The sequence below is a fragment of the Lepisosteus oculatus genome, chromosome 24 (assembly GCF_040954835.1).
Source record: "Lepisosteus oculatus isolate fLepOcu1 chromosome 24, fLepOcu1.hap2, whole genome shotgun sequence".
NCBI classification, from domain to species: Eukaryota; Metazoa; Chordata; class Actinopteri; order Semionotiformes; family Lepisosteidae; genus Lepisosteus; species Lepisosteus oculatus.
The window spans coordinates 2,439,270-2,460,279 of NC_090719.1; the positions used below are offsets into that span (position 1 = coordinate 2,439,270).

Here is a 21,010-nt window from a genome sequence, read left to right on the forward strand (position 1 = left end):
AGGAACAAAATCAGATAATCCTTTGGCCATCCAGTAGCAGGGTTCCTAGATGGATAGATAGGCTATCCTGCAGGTTGTCTCATCTTAAAGCGCCACCTGTTCAAAATCTTTTTTTGTTACAGGACGAAACAGGACAATCGGGGAGCTTCCTGGGACCAGGCCTGCCCACCACTCTTCTCTAGGGCCCCACTGACCTTGGACACTGACGTGGACATCTTTCCTGTCCTCTCCTGCCTCACTGGACGCCACACAAGTGTACTGCCCCTCGTGGGAGAGGAGTGCCTTCTGTATCCACAGGACCCGCCCCCGCTCCCCGATCTCCACGTGGGAGTCGTTCTTCAGCAGCTGCAGAGACATCCGAAGAAAGCTCAGAGGTTCTCCTGGAGAACACCGTGGCTCCTTGTCTTTTACAGATCCGTACGCCTTGCTAGGGCACCTCCTGCTCCAGGTACATTAATTAAAATTAGGTACAATAAGTCCAGAACGTCTGAAAAGCCCCTGCGTGAAAACCCTTGTTTTTTAAACAATAAAGCCATGTGCTCGTCTAGTCGAAAGCCCTGATCAGATTTTCACCATCAGATCGGACCTCCACAGATTCTGCGACATCACAGAAAAAACACCAGTTGGAGAATAATCAGGATTACAGGTCCTGCAGAGAGAAGATACGTTAAATAACCTGGAAAACATAGAAGATCCGTACTGGTGCACCATTGCAACTGTCGCATCACCCAGTTACACATTGGTGGCGGTAGTGGGATTCCCCATTACCTGTAAAAAGCTTGGAGTGGAGTATTCAAAAAAGCGCTATATAAGTGTAAGGAATTAATTATTACATCAAACTCATGACACAGCAGTCATGGCTTCAGGGTGATTAGGCAACCTGTTGGACGTGATCAACAGCAAACACATCCAAGCGCTCACCTGGCCATTTTTATACCACTGCACCGTGGGCTCAGGGACGCCCCTGGACTGGCAGGACAGCACCAGAGTCTTGTTGACGTGGACCTTGGCCTCCCTGGCGCCGAACCTCACGGACGCTGCGTCGTCTCCCTCGATCTGCGGAGGGACTGACCGGCGACGAAGCAGTGTGAGAGTCTGGACCACGCAGTGCAGGAGCAACACAGCAAGACAATTTGCCACGGGCTCTGCCGAGGCCCAGTGTGTGGAACATTGCTGAGGGCTCAGTGCTGGACCGGGGTTCGAATCCTGGGCAGGACGCTGCTCTCGTACCCCTTGGATGAGGAGCTTCACGGATGGACACGGCAGAGGCCGACGGTACAGAAACAAGACTTCGTTCTCAATCAGCTAATCCGGTTTAATTCCGATCTGATTACGCCCAATCCTGTTTTAAAACCCAGTCCGACTCGCTGGGCCTCGTTTCCCAGGAAATCAAATGTTGTCAAAACCTCAAGCATTCTGATTCAGTTATGCTGCCGTAAACAATAAGAAATGGACAGGCTGAGTTCTTTTTTCCAGACAGAAGCCGGTGCAGAGCTTGACATGAATTACACAGCCTGTGAAAGACACCTTCCTCGCTGGCAGTATTACTTAATTACTTAAGCCAGTGCAGAAGGGGGAGAGGCTGCTTGATGCAGCTATAGCCTGATCCGTTGGAAGAAGAGCCTGCCAAAAGCTCTCCAGGCAAAACGAAACCCCCAGGAATTCTTGGCAAGACCAGCCGGCTTCGGCTGAAGCTCGTACAGGCGTTACAAAAAAAAGATTATACGCTCGTGCTCGTGGCAGCATCCAGTTTCTAAATCAATTCCTGTAGCTTACTCTTGCTCTGTACGCATACTGCTGCCCGCTGTAACCGAACTGTGAAAATCGGCTTGATCCTGTTCATCGTGGAGATAAAAAGGACGTCAATTTATTGGTCAGCAGAGCACAGCAGGTCTACCCCCCCCTGCCCCGCCGCTGCCTGTTTATTTATCCATTTACTCATGTATTACATTCTGCTGTTCTGATTTCAAGGACTTTATGTAGTTTTATGTGACGTATTTCACCTGTGTGTTTTATACTTTTATGGGAGAAGCCAAAGACAAGTTTCCACAGTAGTGGACAAGTAGCAACTACTCCAATTTTGGGCCTTCCAGTCCACTCCGTTTTATTACTCTCATAACACCGGCAGCTAAACCGATATACTAATCCTGTGACATTATTACTGGTAGGGGACGAGAGAGCCCCGCCTGCAGCACGTGCCTCGCGGTTCTGCTCGGAGCCCACACGGGGGCGCTGGAGCGCCGGTCTCCCTTACCGAGCACGGTCAGGCGATAGTGCCTGAGGGCGGTGCCCGCGGGGTTGGAGGCGCGGCAGGTGTACAGGCCCGCGTCGTCCGCCCGCGCTGCCCCCAGGTGGAGCTCCCGCCCCCCCCGGGAGGAGCTCAGGCGGGCGCCGGCCAGGATCGGGCGGCCGTCCTTCAGCCAGGTCAGGCTGGGGCTGGGCACGGCCTCCGGCTCGCAGGACAGGACCGCGGCGTGGCCCAGCACCACCGAAACCTCCGTGGTCTCGCCGAAACCGCCGAAGCTGGGGGGCGCTGGGAGCGAAGGCGAGCAAGACAGACAGAGGGGCAGAGGCGAAAAAGACACGTTCTTGAAAAATCTGAACTTGCCAGGAACTGTTCTTATCAGATACAGACCTGGTTTGGAATCGCCAGTTTTTAACACTCAGTTTGCAGGCCAGCAGGTACCCAGCAGGTCACAGAGCTGCCGTTTGCTTTAGGGGCAAGAGATCCCTGGCAAACTCATCCAAACGTTGCCTCAGTGGCACACAGCCACTTGTTAGGCCAATCCTGGTCGCAGTCAGCTGGTGACGCGGCCCAGACGCTGGATCACAGAGAGCACTAACAGCAAGCGCCTGCACTCGGCACACGTTTCGAAGCGTGTATCCGGTCTAATCCGTGCTCAACGTGTCGAGACAATGATGGATGTCTCGGCTTCGGTCCTCAAGAGTCTCCCAGTGGTCCAGGTTTTTGAACAAACCAGAACACAAAAATGCATGGCCAAAGCCTACCGTACATCACTTTGGGATTTAAACACTCATCTGATCCACATTTCCGAGTGTTTTGTTTTGCAACGCTGGCAGCAGCGCAGTGGGCAAGGACATACTGTACCAATGCTACTGAAAACTCCTGGCCGCAAGGTTCATTCTCCAAACAGAGTGGAATCTGTGTCCCACTGCCACGTGCAGCACGGATCCAGTGTCGATTTCAACATGCAGCAAACAAACCACAAGCTGGATTGCTGGAAGTTCCCAGAGCACGGGAGCTGTAGGGCGCGGGACAGCAGGGAGAAAGCAACTCACCCTGAACAACGAGCCTGAACTGCCGGCTCTGTCGGCCGGCGCTGTTGGTGGCCAGACACTGGTAGAGACCCTGGTCCCTCAGCCTCACCGACTTCACCCTGACCAGCTGGCCCCGGTCCGAGAACTGTACGTGGGGGTCCCCTTCGCGAGACAACACCCTGTGGACGGGGGGAGGGAGGACCGACGGTGAGAGAGTGGACAAGCGTGTACAGAATCAGACAGAGCTAAGGGCTCGGTCTGAACGAGGCGGTAGCTGTTGGGGAAAAGTGCATGCAAAAAAACGGATTGCGCTTAACTGTCATTAGGGAAAGGCCCTGCCTGACAGAGGTCAAGACGCAACAGGAGCTCAGTGCGAATTTAGGTCATGAGGCTCTCGGCAACTACATCCGATCCAGAGCGACTTGCGAGACTAGGGATTGAATGATCCTGAGATCCGTTCTGCTGCAAGCGCGCGCTTCCGATAGGCATGTGGAAGCTGCATTTGAAAGGACGGAGCACGAGGCCGTAGGGGAAGAAGCGCACAGCGAGGAGGTGTCAGTGGCAGGACGCGGGTCCGAGCAGGGTATCGGCGCGCGCGGCCTCACTCACTCTCCGTCCCGGCTCCACTCCACGAGGGGGGCGGGGCTCCCGTCCACCCGGCACTGCAGCTCCACTTCCTGCCCCACGGCCACCGCCAGATCCTGCACTCCTGAGGACCCCGAAATCACTGGGGGGGCTGCAGGGGGCCGGGGGGGGGGGAGTGGGGACAGGGAGAGACAGGGCGAGACAGGGAGACGGAGTCAGGGAGCTGTCCGTTCTAACATTTAGACTTCAAGGCAGGGAAGCAAGAACGAGTCCTCGGCTCAGGAGACCGTCTATATGTGACAGGCTGCAGGAACTAAGTCTCTTCAGTCCGCAGCGGAGGAGTGTACACCCAAGGGGGGGTATATAGGCTGGATCCACCAGCGGGACAGCTGCAGACGCGGCTGCAAAGCGAAGGCCACTGAAGGCGGGGAACACGGACACACAAGAGCCGTTTGGACACAGAGAGTCGTGGGTGTCGGGTGTGCGTTTCCCAGCCGAGCGAGTCTGAACTCTTCCCACAAACGGGCGAACGGAATCTTAAACGCACTTAGCTACAGAACCATCACATCGGCAAGATGGGCCCAAACACCGGCTCAGTCTTGTAACCTTTCTTACGGTTTTTGTGCCCTATTATACAGTAATTATAACGGGTGCAATTCCATCTTAGGGGCCCCGTCACTCAAATAACCAGCCTTCATATTCATGTCACTCCATGACTTTAACTTCTGAATGATCCGACAATTATCTCAATGACGTGACGCAGAAGCTGGTTTTATCAGTGAGCCGTCCTGAAAGTGACCTGCACACGAGCATCCGTATCCTACTGCTTGTGGTTCATTAATTTTCATACCCATTCTCTGGAAAGATCTTCTCACTGAGTACCGGCGGTCAAGCTTTAGAAGGTGAATTTGCAGGTTACTGCTCAGGCGAGATAAGATCTTTACTGTCCCCTGAGGGAATTTTTTTATGGACACACAGCACTCCCGGACATGGAATAGAATATACAGAATGCAAACAACAAAAAAAAGAAAAACATTGCACATCACTCTATTGCATATGTATAACACCTAACATGTAACGTTTATAACACAGGTTATTACAGATTATTGTTACAGATGCTACCCTGATTTTTTAGCCACTGCCCCACGTGCGGCGCACCCCCACCCCAGCCCAGCCGACCGGCCGTGCTCCCGGCGCGACCCACCGTGCACCGCGACGTGGACGTCCCTCCTGGCCTCCCCGGCGGCGTTGGCGGCGGCGCAGGAGAACAGGCCAGAGTGCGCCGCCTGCGCCCGCAGGATCCGCAGAGAGCGCCCCTCGTTCTGCAGCCACACCCCCGCGAGCTCCGAGACCTGCGGGGGGGGGGCACCGCGGCGGAGAGAGCCAGCGTCAGACACGGAGCAGTTCGGACACATTACAGCGGGGTTCGAGCCCGGCTCTCAGCCGCGCAACCGGCCCTGCTCCGAGTTAATCATGGGGTTCACCTGAACTCTTGAACCAGTTTTTGGCCCCTTTCCGTGTTCAGTGTGTTGAAGGCCGCCTTTAAACTATTGCTGATAAATTTGGAATAAAAATAAACAGGCAAATATTCCCATCAATTAAACCACGGGCCACCACACATACAACACGGTTCAGGTGGGGAGCTGCGTCAGCAGGCGCAGGCTGCAAAGGAACAAGTCATAGGTTTATTCCCTGGTGAAGAGAGAAGAGAGAAAAACGCAACGTTTCGGCTGTGGAGCCTTCTTTGGGTGTCCACAGCCGAAACGTCGTGTTTTCTTTCTTCTCTTTTCAGCTTATATAACACGTGACGACATCGTGTTACTGCTACGCTAACCTATACTGTAGCACTGCAAGCTGTGTATGTTGCCCTGGAAAACAAAAATACAATACTGTAGAAAAAAACAGCACAGCTCTTTAATTAACACTTCCCAGGTCAACTTTAAGATTCGTTTTGTGAGATTGTTTATTTGAGATTTAAGATTGTTTTGTTTGCCACTGCCTCTAGTTTGTCTTCAGTAACCTGAAAGTATTTTTAGGTTTTTATGTTGCGAAGTCATGGTTATGTCGTGAAGGGTTTTTTTTTCTGCTGCGTTTGTTTTCTCTACGACACTCTCGATTTCAGGAAAAATTTGGTTGGATGTTCTGCAACAGTCCAAGTTTTCCAGTCCACTTCAAAGCCAGATCGCAGGGAAGCAGGAATCTGACAGATTCCTCTTTCCTGGTGTAAAGTAGTTCTGTAACACAAGGTGGCACCGTGGTGCCAGATACTAACAACACTGTTTTCTGCGTCCCTGAAGGAAATTACAATTTACCATTTTACTGTGTATAGTACTTTTCATACCCAGACATGTAAAGGTGTTTTACCGTGGAGATAATGAAACAACAGTAAACGTGTGTTAAGTCACAGTATAATAACAGATACACAAAGGCAGATGAAACACTTGCCTCTTGTACTATATGCACCATAGCCAGACCATAGTGCGGTGTGTTTATTCCTAAGACTGTGGCTGGAAGGTTGCTGGTTCGTATCCCCCAGCCGGCAGAGGAATCCTACTCTGTTAACTCCCTTCACCCCAGCTGCTCCAGGGGTGCTGTATAAATGGCTGACCCTGCGCTCTGACCCCCAGCTTCTCTCCCTGTCTGTGTGTCTCATGGAGAGCAAGTTGGGGTCTGCGCACAGACAAATTCCTAATGCAAGAAATTGTGTAGGGCTGATAAAGTGATCTTAGGTCCACCACTGAGAGTTATGTGCCAGTACAGGAGCCCGAGCTGCTTGTCTTCCTCAAACAACGTCAGGTTGGCTCTGAGAGCTGTTCACTTCACTTCGCAGAGTCAAATGTCAAAGCAGCCAACCACAGAAGGGCTCAACCACAACTGCAAGTATTTTTTAAATTCCAAATGCTACACTGTTTAAATTCAATAACACAGCACTATATACTCTATTCAGTGGTGCAGTGCATCCATGTACAGTAGATTGAGATTTTGATACCTATAACTCTACAGTATAGTGATCTCATTCAATTGCCTAGTGGCAGAGCATCAGTGCAGTTTTGTTAAGATTGAGAGAACGTGGGCGGTGACCCTCACCGGACGTCCATCTTTGGTCCAGGAGATGGTGGGCTGGGGCACCCCGAAAGCATCACAGCCCAGCGAGAGGGGCTGCAGCAGGGCCACCGTCCGGTTCAGGGGCTGCCCGTCCTCGTGGATCTCTGGGGGGACTGAGAGAAGGGCGGGGGGGGAGACTCGTGTCACTCTAAAAGCTCTTAGTTCAGTTCACCGAAACGAACAAAGCGCTCAGAGGAACAAGATTTTGTGTGAAACTCTACAGCCGCGTCCAGTGCAGGTTTTCTTTCTTGGGTCAAAAGAAAGAGTGATAACACCTTAGAGAGATGGCTCGGTCTGGGGCAACAAGCTTTCAGATCTCCCTCGCTCGGGAAGTGCACGCGTGGTTCGGGAAGAGCCAAACAGAAACCAGTCAACGGAGAAGAGGAGCCTGGGTGAGGTTTGGGTAGATCGCACAGAGGTGGGAGGTTCAAAGGTACAGATTCTGCTACGGCGTTGAGGGGGACTTTCTTTCTTTTGGGGGACGCAGCAGGGGCGACGGTGCCACTCACCGTTTATCCTCAGCTGGACCCTCCTCTCCGCCGTGCCCACCTCATTGCTGGCCACACACTTGTAGTCCCCGCTGTGGCTGGCCGAGGCCGAGGCGATCACCAGGGAGCCCTCCTCGGACACGGACGCCCCTCCCGGCTGGCCCCCGTGAAACTCCAGACCGTTTTTAAGCCAGCGCACCGCGGGGGTGGGCGTACCTGCGGGGGGGGGGAGAGCACCCGGGAATCAGGGTCACCTGCGCTCGGTGGTCCACACCGAGGCCTGGCCTGGCACTGACCAGCAGGAATAAAAGGCCGCTGTTCCCCTTAACAGCGAGACCCCTTGGGCGGATTCGGGGTGTCACTGCAGAGAGACTAGCGAGTCCCGGTGGGAACTGGGATGTTCTTAACCGGGCTTGATACTGCGATGGCATCTCTCCGTGTGAAAAGTCCGGGCGGGCTTCACTCCCGAAACAGAATTCCGGGTTCGTGTATTCCTGTGGTCACAGGGAGAGCCCGTCGAGCCACCGCGGAGGGCTATTACCCTTCTCGGGCCGCGGTGTGACCCTCCGAGATAACAAATCCGCTGTGCAGACGCCACGTGCAGCATGGTCTGAGGACATCTGGTTTAAAGGTTTCTTCAAGCTCTAGAAGAGGGATTTACCGCTCCAGACACAGGCGTTGAATAGAAAGGAACAGAGACGGGAAAGCAGGGCGGCATCAGTTCCTACAGGGATGTGAATTCCTCCACCTCCAGGGAAGCTTGTCAGGAACTATAAAAGGGGAAACAGCTTGGAGGGTGTCAGACTTTTTTTCCTTTAACGACGGTTTCCCAAACCCCGTCAGCTAATTAGTAGGCAGCTGAGAGTCGGAGACACCCAGGATTTCTCATTAAGGCCAGCAGGACACATGGCTTTGTGCTGAGCCTTCACTGGGACAGATCTGAACAGCAGAGGAATCACTCTGGAAAAACAGATTAATGGCTTTCTTGACTTGAAAAGGGGCCAGAGAGGCACAGTGGAACAACAGGGGGGGGGTCTGGTTAGATTCTGCTCTTAACATCTTCAACGGTTTTTATTACTCATACGAGGGGATCGCAGTAACATAACAGCCTTGAATAAATAAAGAGGTACATTACACATTTTGTCTGGGGATGTTTTGCAAGCGATGCAACAATTAAAAAAAAACAGCACAGGACCTGAAGAGCTGTGAGAAGTTGCTAAATTGGTTCTTTTATGCCAGTAACGAGCTGATTCAGGTTGTTAAAATAACACATACACACACAACAATCTCCACGCCTCTCTGAGAGCTGCCAGCGAGGGTTAATGACAAGGTTGTAATAAGCCCGGAAAAAAAGCGTATCAGCTCACCTAAGTCCTAAAACAGCACTGTGCTTTTCTGATGTGTGTTTTGCACTTGCAGACCCCTTTCTTTTGGCAAAGGGTGTGCCAGCATTTCCTAGCAGCTGTGTAACAAAGCCCACTCAGTGAACACAAAGCCTGTCCTAAACGCAGTTAAAGGGAAAGTGTGTGTGCGTGTTTGTGTATGTGTGTGGAGGGGGGGGGGGTTCTGCACAAACACCACTTAGCAGCAGTCCCAGACATTACGGTCTATTATCTCAAACTAACAGCCTGTAATTAGAATTCCATTCCCTGCAGGCTTCCCTGCGCTGACGGAACCAGATGTGGCCAGATGTGCAAGGAGGTGAGCTGATGTCCCAGCTGCTGTTCTTGGAGGGGGCTCCCCGATGCAAAATTCCATCCACACGCTACTTATCCAGGAAGGCGAAGCTCTTACTTCACCCTCTGTGTGTGGGTGTTTGATTATGACTTAACAGACCATCAGCCGCCCTCCAGTAAAAATGACAGCTCAGACGTCAGGCTCACTGAGTGAAGAGCCTGGTCTTTCTGGAGGAGGCGGGGGGGGTCTCGCAGCGTGCCGGGATGTCTCTGCTAGCGGAAGCAGTGTAGCTGTACGCAGAGGGATAACGATGAAGCCGGCGCGAGAGTTTAGGAGGGAGAACACGGCAGTGCTGTGACCAAGCGATAAACAGCAAGGACTGCAGTCAGTCAGATGTGGTGGGGTGTCCTGTTTTTGTCCCCCGAGTGATCCATTAAATTATCTTCACCAGGACAGGCTGGGGCAAATTTAAGGGAGCTTCTGATGATTCTCCTTCTTTAAATACAACAAAATAAACACCCGATCTAACAACCCCACAGCATCTATTGCCATGAATCACTTTATATACCCTGCCCCGGCTAAGTGAAACCCCTGGGAGAACGTGACTCTCGCCGTTCGCCAGTTATCCAGTTCAATTACCTGATCCACCCCCGTGTGGACCTACATTATGTACAGAATGACCTTCATGGGCTGGTCAGCTCACACGAACATCACTGCTGGCCTGCCACACACACCTTGACCAGCAGAAGCTCTGGAAATCTGCTAGGCTGTGCTAGGCTGCAGTGCCCATCTTTTCCACTGATCCCAATCTACAGAGACATATAACGTTTTCTTCTCCAGCGCGATAAATATGAATCAGGTTACTGGCCAAAGTTCAGAGTCGTTAAGAGCCCACTGTGACGGCCAAGGCCCGCTCTTTGCTCACCTTGAGCGCGGCAAGGCACGACCACCTTCTTCCCGGCCGCCTCCTGCACGAAGACGTCGCCGGCCTCCTCGAAGAGCGGGGCCTCTGTGAAGACACGGCAGGGGTCAGCGCACGGCTTGGCGGGGCCCCCAGCCCGCCCCGCGGGCCCCCCACCGCTCCAGACCGACAGGGCTGCAGGCAGCACCGGGCTCCTGTTCCAGATCAATACCTGGAGCCCTGCCTTCCACTCAGCCATCAATCAGCGGCCTAAATGGGCTTTATCACAAATGCCAAGCGCTGCGCTAGGGATCCAATTAACCTTTATCTGCTACTAACAAAGGACACATCAGCGGACCCAAGTCAGTTTACTTGGTTCAACAAAAGGGTCGATTTTGATGAATACCCCAGTGGTTAATACCCCATGTACAGAATGACTTTCATGGGCTGGTCAGCTCACACGAACATCACTGCTGGCCTGCCCCACAGCGTTCCCCTTGCCTGTTTCCTGCGCCCAGGCCTCACCCCCACCTGCCCTCACCCAGGATCTCCAGCAGCGTCTCCGCGGCATCCTGCCCGGCGCTGTTGGCCGCCACACAGCGGTACACTCCCCCGTCGGAATGGTTGACCCCGCGAAGGCTGAGGGACCCCCCCGGCCCCTCCAGGCTGCCTCGGTCCCGCAGAGGCTCCCCGTTCCAGGACCAGCTGACCGCGGGGGAGGGCTCCCCCTGGGCCGCACAGGGCAGGGTAACGGACTGACCGACGGCGGCCTTCAGGAGAGGCGGCAGCGCGGGCTTTATCCTGGGCGGGGCTGGAAAACACCAAACGAGGCCGGCCCTTTATTTTCAGTAATCTAGTGCCGTAATAGTGTCGGGTTCAACAGGGTGCCGCCTGAGCTCAACCGGAGCGCTGGTTATCCTTATGCGGCGTGCCGGTGTGTAGTCCTCTGGGAAGGCGACAGCTCTCCGGTATACGAGGATCGTGTCCGAACGAGAAGAATAAATCCTTTTTGTAGTAAAGAATCATTCTTTTTGTAGCCGGCTTGTGAATACACTTGGTTCTAAGGCTGAACGCCATCCGCGCGGCCCCGGTGAGCCTCCGGCGTGGGAGCTGCGCGTTCCCGCGCGCCGCGGATTGGGGAGTGCAGTGGGAGGGGTGCTCCACTGTCACAGTGTATTTGTATCTCGGGGTTACATGGATCTTAAAGCAGGCTGTGGGCCACTAGGAATTCACAAATCACAGTCGTTGTCGGCCTCAGGAACTCAGGAACCTTGTCGATCAAAGCAACACAAACAGCATAAAAGCATTACTGGGGCTCTTGGGAGGTTTTGAGCCTCTGGCCCTGATTCCACCCTGGAGGCAGTTGTACCTTGGACGTGCAAGCTGTAGGTCAGAGACGCGTTGCCGGCAGAGTTGCTGGCGAAGCAGGTGTAGAGCTTGCTGTCCGTCAGACGGGCATCCCTGATCTGGAGAGACCCGGAGGCGGAGACCGTGAACCTGGAAGGACACGGTTTCAGACATTAACACAGGGCATTAACACACCGCCCCAACCTGTAATTTATGGGTACTGCCGCGAAGCAGAGGTGCACATCTGGCTTGTGACTCTGCCCTCCAGCAGCTCATGTTCCCTGTCAAGACTTCCCGCGACGCCTCTTCGCTTTTGGGTCGAAGACATAAAACAAAGACTGTCGGGGCAGGTGGTGACCCCCCTATGGCCGGACTAAGACAGAGACTCCGAGACTCCGAGACTCCGAGACTCCGAGACTCCGAGACTCCGAGACTCCGAGACTCCGAACACGGAAGCTGTCGGGGGAATCCAAAGGGAAAGGCCCCCTGACTCCGAACAAGGGCCCTATCAAAGGGATCCCAAAGAAAAGACCCCATAAGGGTCCCTGAGTATACCGCACTCCCAAAACCCATCCTTTGCAAGTATGGGGCAAAACCAGATGATTATGTGAATTGAGTACCCAAGAGTAGATCAGCTAGCCCAATTCGTTTGGCTAAAGAAAGCTAGTCAGGCCTAATGACTCTTAGGATGGCACTTTTTTAGAAACTAAAAATGCACATGGGGAAGGTTACTTCAACAGGCTTATTGATCCCATATTGTCATCCGTTACTGCAACAGTAGTAAATGTGTGGTCCCCAATTTTGTGCATTTTGAGTCAGTCTCTTAGAACCAGTCACTGCACATGCTCTGACTTGCTCCTGTGATATCATTGGCCATTACCGGGCTGTGATCGGTGGGATGGGATGGGCATCCCTGTTCCAGGTCACTAACGGGGCGGGACTTCCTTCCACTTCACAGGGCAGCGTCACCTCTGACCCCACCCCTGCAACCATCCTGATTGGTTCTTGTTGGCCACTCCCACTTAGGATTCTTGGTTTTGCTGGAAAAGATGAAAACACACTTCCTGTTCATCACAACCATCAGAGCTGTGCCCGTTACACAAACAGCACCCATGTCAAAACTTCTGATTCGGGTCTTATAAATTAAGCAGCTGTTCCAACAACTAGGAAAACTTTGCTCCACTGCCTGATGATCTATAATTTGGACGTAGTTCTACATCTTGGAATCCACTACATAAATCAGGGAAATACCTGCTGTTTAAGTGGGATTATTACCCCACATTTAACCATTTTCTATCCACAAACATGTTATTTAGCTTTAAACATAGGAGAATAGGCTGAGAATGCAGAATGGATTTTTAAATACAAAAATGCTCTGATGAAGCCAACCCAGAGGTCCCCCTCAAGGTACGGGTGCACATGTGGGGCTTCAAGGGACTACTTTTAAAGTTAAAAACAGGTATTTACACCAAGAGTGGCAGGGGTCTGGAATTAATTGCCCAGCCACCGTGTTTCTACAGGCGCCCCGGGGTCCTACAGGAGCCAGATAGATAAGGTCCCTAGCTCAATAAGCTACTGGAAACTAGCTAAGCCACCAGAGGGCAGAGGACAGAGGGGCAACATGGGCTCCGCTAGTCTGTAGTCTTGATGTTCTGAAGAGTCGCCCTTACTGTTCACGCTGAGCCGCAGCTCTCGGCTTGCATACCCCACTGGGTTAGCGGCCGTGCAGATGTAGACCCCAGAGTCTTCCACGGTGGGCTTGGGAATGAGCAGCTGGCCTTCGGAGGCAGGGTCCGAGGACCTGAGCTGGACGAGAGGCTCATTTTCCTTCGCAGGACAAGAGCACAAGAAAGATCACAGCCGAGGTTCCTGTTTTTACAATTTCACACAAGCTTCTTGCTACATTCCGAATTTCACCGCCCATCAGGAGAGCTTTTTAAAGCTCTGATTTTAGAATTAAAGACGGCTCAGATTGTCTGCTAAAAAATTCAGGAATTTCAGAAGCCCCACTCCTTCGTCTCCCAATCCCTAAATGATAGGGCCAAAAAGCTCTTTCCAGCTTGCTCTTTGTGTGTTCAAAAGAAAAGAAAATTAAATGATCATTGTGGTTCTAACTGAAAATGCTGCAGCAACACTGGCTAAGTGAGCATTATGCAACTGAAATTTTGTAATTACAGCACAGTAAAAAAGACCACACAAGGCAATCTGAAGACTTAAACACTGTGCTGTTCTGACATTCCACAATGCAACCTCAACAAGGATATTAGCTTGTTTGTGAGGTACAGACCAATCTGATGACGAATGGGCCCTATTATTCAAACTCCAGCAGCCATTATTTGTAATAATTACATTCACATTCGAGGTCTTTTGTCATCTGAATCTAGACACAGGAGGGAGACAAAATCTTCATTAGAAATCGAGCCTCTGAGCTACTGCTTCAAACAGAGGCTGAGCCAACGCCAAGTTAAATTTCTTTTAGTCTCCAGTGTTCAGTCACCTCATGTCTCCCTACTAACAAGCCGGGCGGGCTCACCTTGGACCAGGTGATGGCTGGCTTGGGAACTCCAGTGGAGTCGCATGGCAGTGTGATGGCCACGCCCTCATCAGTGACGTAGTGGGCGGGGCCTGGACTGATCACAGGTGGAGCTGCACCAAGTCGGAAAGGTTAAAAGCATCAGGAACCCGTTTCTCCATACTAGCTCATCTGGTTCCTTTGAATCGCAGGGCATTCTTGAAGGAGACCAAGCAATGGGGCACAACACTACACTGGCCCTCTTAGGGTATGTTCCTCAGGTGCAGTGTTAGGTATTTCCAGATTGAGCAAGACAAAGATACTGTACATATGTATAAAACAGCGAGTTGCTGTTAAACATGCAATATTTCAAAGTTTAATTCCTGGAAATTAAGCCCTACACTGTGAATGACTCACTTGTTTCTCCTGTGTTTAGCGCTCGACTTTAAAACTTTAAATGCAACTGAAGTAGCTTTATTCTACCAATCCTTCAACATCTTTTGTCGCAATTTACAAATGCCATTTATAAATCGCTTGCTGTTATGAAATATCCTTCGCTTGGAACAGGAAACTTGAAAGTCTGCGGGATTCCGGATGAACCCCTGAGCACCAGCAGGACTCACAGTGGATTTCGATGGTAATGCTAATATTGGCCGACCCAGCCACGTTGACAGCAGTGCAAACATATATCCCAGCATCCTCCACCCCGGCATTCTCTATATGGAGGCTGCCGTCACTCCGCAGGAAACGCCTGGAGCTCAGGGTCACCTAAAGGTCAGGAGAAGAGGGTCAACCTCAATTCGGGAGCAGTCAGGTCATCAAGAGGCTGTCAAGTGGAAGGAAAAGACGAGACGTGAATCTCACCGGCTCCCCGTTGTGTGCCCAGTGTCTGCTAGGCAGCGGGATTCCGTCCAGCAGCATGCAGGGAAGGGTCAGTGAGTGACCAACCACCACGGAGAGCAGCAGGTCACCCTGGGCCAAAAGAGGAGGCTCTGTAGATAAAGACAGACAGACCTTGAACACAAGGGGTGCAACGCTCATGGAGAAAGAGACAAAGGTAAAATGGGGCTTATAACTCAAGCTCAAAGCCAAAGGACCGTCCCCCTGTAAACACAAGTAAAGAGCCACCCTGTCCCCTGTCGTCAGCACTGCAACAAGCCCCTTCGCTCACACACTGAAGCTACTGACCCAGGCCAGTCACGGTGACTCGGGCTTCGGTCCAGATCAGCCCAAACTGGTTCTGGGCTTCACAGATGTAGAGGCCTTCATCATCCAGCCAGGCACCTGCGGAGACAGAGGGAGTCCACAGCCCATCAGTTTCTGATGGCCCAGGCCTGAAAACACAGGGGCCGGCTGGGAGCAGGCAGGAGGTGTGAACTTCCCCCTGGGAACCAGCTCTGCTCCTGCACACCGGAGGGAAACTAAATAAGACCAGTCTTGGGAAAAACCGCAACAACCGCGAGACTTACGGGGGGGGCGTTCTGAACTCGCCCGCCTGCGGTTACCAATCGAACCCGGGTCTGCCGAGCCTCACCCTCAATGGAGAGCGCGCCGGACCCCAGCTGCTGGAGGCCGCGGTGTCCGTCGGCGCCAGCGTACAGCGGCTGCCGGTCCTGCCGCCGCCAGGTCACCACGGGGTCCGGGAAGCCGCGGGCAGCGCAGGGCAGGGTCACGTTCTCGCCCACGTCCACCGTGGCGTCGCGCGGGGTCTCGGAGAACTCGGGAGCGGCTGGGGGGGGGTAGAGAGGAGGCAGAACTGACCACAGGGGAGGCGATTCCTTCCTGGCACAGTCAGGCCGCCGCAATGATAACGCTGCTCTTGGGAAACGCAGTAAATTATCCATGCAAACACGGCGGCTCTTGGAGTGATTCTCACCCTCCATTATTAATAATTAACGCCTTTATTTATTTCTGTCCACCTACCAGGGCAGCAGAAGCACGGCTCATTCCCATCGCGGCTCTCGCATTTAATTCTCCATCCTCTGGTTCAGCACAAATAAGGACGACGGTGCCACTGAATCATTGAATTGCAGAAAATGGCAGCCCGGTGCTGTGCTCCCCAAGCATTTTCAGCTCCCGGCGAGCTTGTCACACCCGAAACGGTTTGTGGCACGCCGCAATAGTTCAAACTCATCAGCACTAATGTTGCCAGAAACAAACTTTCACCTTGAACCGAAACATAGGCTGCAAATTCTAATCAGAAATAGCGGACATCCCATTTTAAACACAGGCTCTTCTAATTCCACAGCACGCCTGAGACCTTTCCACAGCACGCCGGTGGGTCCTGCACACACTGTGGGCGGCAATGCTCAAGAGCCTTTGCTATTTGTTTTTATTCATCGTTCACTGGGATACGAGAAACATGCAGCGGGGCTTGTCCGAAAATCTTGTGGCAAAACGGATTCAGCTGTGGGTTAAATGACAGTTAAATGGGGTGATGAGTCAGTATCCAATGTCCATCGTGGGTAAGGCCTTGGAGGTGTTAATAATGAAGACAGAAGATGTAATTATTGCACTTTAAATGGATGACTTTGAATGGTAGTTTTTAATAGAAAAGTGGCACTGAACAGCACAAGAACAGGAATGGAACTGTCTGTCTTCACTTGCACGACCTCGGGATCGACCTCACGCTCGACCTCCTGGAGGTCACAGGCCGGCCTGTACTCACTCCCCACGCCCAGGGTGACCACGGCAGTGGACGTCCCCGCCGGGCTGCTGGCCACACAGCTGTATTCCCCGGCATCCGTCTCCTGCACCTGGCCGATCCGCAGGGTCCCACGCCGGGCGTCCTGCTGCGCAGAGGGGAGCGTCCCCACCTGTCGATCACCTGGACACACAGAGGCTTAGCGTGAGCGCTCGCTCTTCACAAGTGGCCGTGTGGCCCCATAATCCCCCATGACACCTTGAGACACGGTGCATTTTTAAAATCGCCCCCAAAACTGAAAGAGGGTTAAAAGACAGAGGTGCATAGCGCTGGCTCTTGAAACCTGGGATGACATAGGTTTTATCGAGGTACGAGCTGAAAACGGCCTAAACGAGACCCGAAAGGGGCATTTGACGTCCTAACCCACTTCACTGGTTTCAACTAAGTCGATTAAAGGTCTGATATTTTTTTAGAACAAATTCTTATTTCAGGTTTTGACCAAGGACGTCGGAACAGTAACAGAGCAAGCATGAGCAATGGGTTAAGGGTTTCACAAGGTTTGCTGTAATGTAATCAATGATCATTAAGCACCAATGCCAGTTTTAAAAAAATTCCAGGTTATTTTGGTATTTTATTTTGATTTGGGGTCAAGCTGCTCTGCTATAAAGGGCCCTGAGAATGGCCATATGGCCCAATAACCTTGCAATAACAAAAACATACTGAAACTCTAGTTTTTCACCCCTCGGTTTCTATCGACCATGGTAGATTCCAGGCTCTGCCACCAATCTCCTGCTTTCTGTCACAGTGCTGCCAGGTGGATCTTGGCAGTGTGTTCCCAAACCTGCGGCACTTCCCAGTTCCCAAAGCCACTGAGGCCTTGCAGCTCCCAGGCCCCACACGGCCGTATCTCCCAACTCTGAATCCAGGAAAACCTTATGGACTGCTTCCGGAAGGAGCATTGTCCTGCCCCGTCGTGCAAAAAAGCAGACACTTTCACCATGAAACAGGAGCAACAGCTGATAAAAGAAATGTGTCGGAGGTGCTGGCGGGAGGCGAGCTGGAGTGCATGTGTCTTCCTATGTACTGTCCACTTGTTTTACTACTTCATGACCCTGATTACCTTTGTACCATGTGACCAGTGGGGGCGGGACTCCAGTGGGCTGGCATTCCAAGATGGCCTCCTCTCCAGCTGCCACCAGCACTGCTGGGTTCACCACAGATATGCCCGGAGGCTCTGGAAGAGGGGGTGGGGTCAGAGATCAAAGGGTAAAGTGCAGTCGCATACCACAAGTCACATCTAAAACTGTGTGTTAGATTTTAGACTGGAAAGTATGCTTGCCGACCAGGGGGAGGGCTATAAACATGACAAACAAACTGTAAACAAGCAAAACAAACAGGCAGATTGTGTCTGCCACTGGAGAAATAGCTGTTGTGCTGAAGTTCCACTAAGTATGCCAAGAGCGTAATGGAGAAGATACAATAAACACAATTGTTTACAAAAGACCTTAGATGCAAAATTACTAAAGACAGGATAAAAAAATATGCCCTGGAACTCTGAAATGACACAGCCCTGAACACTGATGAATAGCTGATCAAATCAAAACGATCAACTCTGCGACTAACTGTTAGCGCAGGATGGAGGAGAAAAGGAGATGATTTGTCCCCAGTGAAACTGCTGGCGGTCTGAACTGTTTCAGCCTCAGCACAGAGCTGCCTACAGAGACAGGACAGCGCTCTCACCCGTGTAGCTCAGAGTGACCGTCTGCGTATCGCTGCCTGCCTCGTTGGACGCCAGGCACGTATAGCTCCCAGCATCCTCTGGGACGGCCTCTCTGATGGTCAGGGTCCCATGCGGAGAAACGGAGACTCTGAGGGGAGCAACAGGAGAAGAGCTCAAAGTCTTTATCCCTTCCACTGTACTACCTTCCACTGCCTTTAAACGAATCTCATGTGATGTCTTTAAACCTGGAGTCCAGAACTTTCATGTTTATGTTTCTGTGTGTTCTGCTGGCGGTTAAGTATCCACTGACTTGGGTCAATTAACTAATTAACTCATAAATTAATTAATTTAAGAACAAAAAAAGCCCATGTCTGTCCTAGGCCAGTTAAAAGACCTGTGCTTTGTACAATACATAGAAAAACAGGCTGTAGATATTTTTGGCCAGCAGGGGGCTCTGTTACAAAATTTGCAAACTAAAGGGCTATTGAGCACTAGGCTATAAACTGTACACTATCTTCTCTTTTTCCTTACTAGTACTAACATCTTGCTCTACCGTACGTGTTTTCTTTGTTGCAATTTTTAACGCTTACAGAGTAAAACTATCTGAAGCCTCAACGCTGCACATCGTCCTGGTTTGCCCACATCAAGGGGCCCCGTTTTTCCTGAGTTACGTGACTGTGTAGCCCTTTAACCCCCACCCGCCAGTACCATACCACCCCCCCCACCCCTCCCCACGCGGGTGTGCCGGTGTCTCCCAGCGACTCCCAGCGTACCTGTGCCCCCCAGGGAGGAGGACGTCCCCACGTCTCCAGGAGATCTGGGCTGGCGGGGACCCCGAGGCTGCGCACGAGAGTCGCACCTCCGCCCCCCGCGAGAAGGCCAGGGCTTGGGGGGAGATCACTGTGCGAGGGGGTTCTGCAGGGAAGGGAAGGCAACAAGCTGGGGTAGAACCTGGGACAGAAGGAGGGCCTCCTGACAACGATGAATCATTTCCACTGGGAGGGAACGCTCCTGGCCCTGGAGAGCCTCACGCCCTGCAGGATACACAGGGGAGCGCACAGCCCTCGGCGCCTGCAGCCCTTGTCCGATGGGATTCCAAAGGAGTGAGGATCGCTGTTCTAAAATGTAACTTAGTACCTCTTCGAGAATGCAAACTACAACACCCAGCAGAACCCGTGAAATATTCCCAATGGCTGTCATCACGCAAGATGCCCATTCATCAAATAAATTTAGAGATCAACTGGAAAAAGAGGCTGAATAACCCACAGCCCTCAGAGACCAGAAATTCCTTAGCGGAATACACGTGTTTTAAGATAAGAGAAGATCAGATCACTTTATTGGCCAGATACAATTTCTTGCATTAGGAATTTGTCTTTTCGCCGACCCCAGCTCGCTCTCCATGAGACTCACAGACGGGGAGAGAGAAGCTGGGGGTCAGAGCGCAGGGTCAGCCATTGTACAGCGCCCCTGGAGCAGCTGGGGTGAAGGGCCTGGCTCAGGGGCCCAACGGAGTAGGATTCCTCTGCCGGCCGCGGGATTTGAACCGGCAACCTTCCAGTCACAGGCGCAGATCCTGAGCCACAGGGCCCCCGCTCTGCCCACCCCGTTTCGTGGCGATTCAAGGTGAAAACGTGATGGACTGTGGCCTTCTAGGGGGGGCCAGGCTGAAGGCCACAGCTGCACACCTTCTGACGTCTTTTCAAGGCCCGAGGGCTGCTTCACTGCCGCTCTTACCTGGCACCAGCAGCCACACGGCCGCCCGGCTCTGCCCGTGCCTGTTGCTGGCCACGCAGTGGTACTCTCCCGCGTCCTGCGGAGTCGCGGGGCTGATCTCCAGGGAGGAGTTCCCCAGGGTCCTCACCCGGCCGGCCCCGCCTGCTAACTCCTTCCCAGCGAAGTACCAGGTGAGGTTGTAGCTCACGGGGCCCTCCACCCAACACGACAGGACTGCCACCTCCCCGGGGGGCGCCGTCACGTTCAGGGGGGGCTTCAGCGCCGGAGGCGGCTCTGCAGAAATAAACCAATAAACTCCCGTTAGCGTGGCCGCATTCTCGGTTGCATCCCTGTGAACGAACCCGTCTTACGACAAACCGCCATTTTTGTCCCATTTAACGTACACGATCCTGGTGCGTATCACTGGGTGTGTTCTGCTTCTTTATAATCCTTTCGTTTCAAATCTCACCTGACCCGACCCAGGGGGACTGAAAATCGTGTTTCATAATCGTGCCCTCGGAGAATCAAACACGAAAACAAATTTAACGTTTGTCCAAGCCCGCAAGCCCTTCTGGCCTGACAAGCCCGTAAGAGCAGCGCGATCATTTTGACACACGCTTAGGCCCGCCCTCAAAAGCATTTTCCAGCAAGGTCTGGCACAGGTAGTGCAAAAAAGTACATGTTACTTTACAAAACAAGCAGAAAAGCAAATGTAAGCGGTCAGCTCAAATTGGACCTTTTCACACCAAATTTGCTTGACCTTTCCAGTTAATCTTTTCTATTTATTTCTACCCTGAACATCTCCCTTTTACTCCTGCACCGCCCCCCCTAAAGCTCCTGGAGGGCACCCTTTGCCTGGCACTGACACACAAGACAAAAATGGGACCATCCCGGAAGAACTTTCACTCCACAAGACACACAAACTCAGCTCGGCTCAGCCCAGGTTTTTTCCTTTTGCAAAAACTGTAGCTCTTCGCCTGTTCTTTTGCGAGACGGAGGAGCACATCTGCAGGGGGTCACGGCCCTAATCTTTGCAGGT

At 52.5% G+C, this 21,010-nt stretch overlaps 1 protein-coding gene across 5 annotated transcripts in view; it reads right to left on the reverse strand.

The window, feature by feature from the left end:
* hmcn2 (hemicentin 2) overlaps positions 1-21,010 on the reverse strand; it is a 74,332-nt gene that overhangs the window by 34,212 nt on the left and 19,110 nt on the right. For all 5 annotated transcript variants that reach the window (XM_069183414.1, XM_069183413.1, XM_069183415.1 and 2 more), the window contains exons 11-33: positions 19,993-20,265; positions 19,032-19,173; positions 18,279-18,406; positions 17,659-17,772; positions 16,563-16,721; positions 15,429-15,623; positions 15,083-15,178; positions 14,759-14,886; positions 14,518-14,662; positions 13,916-14,028; positions 13,053-13,209; positions 12,263-12,422; positions 11,405-11,532; positions 10,577-10,846; positions 10,060-10,143; positions 7,479-7,673; positions 6,952-7,082; positions 5,069-5,216; positions 3,889-4,015; positions 3,301-3,458; positions 2,255-2,533; positions 922-1,067; positions 195-345 (exon numbers count right to left, since the gene is read on the reverse strand). In XM_069183414.1, the coding sequence (XP_069039515.1) occupies positions 195-345; positions 922-1,067; positions 2,255-2,533; positions 3,301-3,458; positions 3,889-4,015; positions 5,069-5,216; positions 6,952-7,082; positions 7,479-7,673; positions 10,060-10,143; positions 10,577-10,846; positions 11,405-11,532; positions 12,263-12,422; positions 13,053-13,209; positions 13,916-14,028; positions 14,518-14,662; positions 14,759-14,886; positions 15,083-15,178; positions 15,429-15,623; positions 16,563-16,721; positions 17,659-17,772; positions 18,279-18,406; positions 19,032-19,173; positions 19,993-20,265 (3,627 nt within the window). The remainder of the gene's footprint in view (positions 1-194; positions 346-921; positions 1,068-2,254; positions 2,534-3,300; positions 3,459-3,888; positions 4,016-5,068; positions 5,217-6,951; positions 7,083-7,478; positions 7,674-10,059; positions 10,144-10,576; positions 10,847-11,404; positions 11,533-12,262; positions 12,423-13,052; positions 13,210-13,915; positions 14,029-14,517; positions 14,663-14,758; positions 14,887-15,082; positions 15,179-15,428; positions 15,624-16,562; positions 16,722-17,658; positions 17,773-18,278; positions 18,407-19,031; positions 19,174-19,992; positions 20,266-21,010) is intronic.